We start from the raw sequence: 1,029 nt of genomic DNA, 5'->3' as shown, positions 1-1,029 counted from the left end.
GATCATATCGTTGGGTCTGTAATTTGGCAATTAAGGATAATGGCTATGGAGAAGCAAAAGTGTAAGCTATGTTGGAAGGAGTTTGCAAATGGTAAAGCTTTGGGAGGGCACATGAGGTCCCATTTTGCGCCGTTACCGATGACTCCGCCGCAAAAGCAAGATTCCGGCGGCGTTGACCCGACCGGGAAACCAGCTCAGGGAAGATCCAAGCGAGCTCGCAGGTTGTTTGTATCAGAGGAAAACGAAGAATCAGCGGATCAAGGAGCTAAGAACGAGGAGGAAATGGGGAAAACGGCGAAACTTGAAGAGAACATAGCTATGTGTCTTCTGATGCTTTCCGACGATGTCCGGGGAGATTCCGGGACGATGAAACGGAGAAAAAAGTCCAAGGATAAAGAGAATTTCCGGTGTGAGATTTGCAACGGAGTGTTCAAATGCTCACAGGCATTGGGTAGTCACAGAACCGCTCATAGAAACAAGACGGTGAACGCCGGCGCCGGCGCCGGCGAAAAACTCAGAAATCTTGGGGTGAAAAACTCAGAAACCAGTTGAGCTGTATTTTTAGAGCAACTGCAAATTTTACTGGAGTCGTATTGCGTTAAGGGTAAAACGGTAAAATTACATCTATCATTTTTCTTTTGGAATTTTTGGAACCAAAGTTTGGTTTTTTTTTTTTTTTTTTTTTTTTTTGCACTTTAGTGTAGTGGACTGTCAATTCTTTTCCCCTAAGCGGAATAATTTACTCAAGATAACTTTAATTCCGACTATTTATTATATCTTTTTTTTTTACTCTTACTTACAATTTATTATCCAAAAATAACTGAGCTGCTCGTGCATCAGTGCATGTTACTCTTTTCATTTCTATTTGTGATAGTTGTAACATCGTACTACTTCTAAGGTTTCACCATCAATGTCATTATATTATGTCAACTTTGTGTTTGGCACAACCAACAACTTATGCAGGTTGACAGTTGTGTACATTTGTTTTCCATAAATGATGTTGAATTTGATCAACATGTTTGTACTTGT

At 40.4% G+C, this 1,029-nt stretch overlaps 1 protein-coding gene across 1 annotated transcript; it reads left to right on the top strand.

Annotated features, from left to right (window-relative positions):
* LOC109152811 (zinc finger protein ZAT1-like) lies at positions 1-605 on the top strand. Its single transcript, XM_019300463.1, has one exon. The coding sequence runs from the start codon at positions 40-42 to the stop codon at positions 550-552; it is 513 nt and encodes a 170-aa protein (XP_019156008.1). The 5' UTR covers positions 1-39; the 3' UTR covers positions 553-605.
* The last annotated feature ends 424 nt before the right edge of the window (positions 606-1,029 follow it).

The sequence above is a fragment of the Ipomoea nil genome, unplaced genomic scaffold, assembly GCF_001879475.1.
Source record: "Ipomoea nil cultivar Tokyo-kokei standard unplaced genomic scaffold, Asagao_1.1 scaffold2480, whole genome shotgun sequence".
Taxonomy (NCBI): Eukaryota; Viridiplantae; Streptophyta; class Magnoliopsida; order Solanales; family Convolvulaceae; genus Ipomoea; species Ipomoea nil.
Note: the sequence above shows the minus strand (reverse complement) of the source record. Positions and strands in the feature narration are given on the sequence as shown.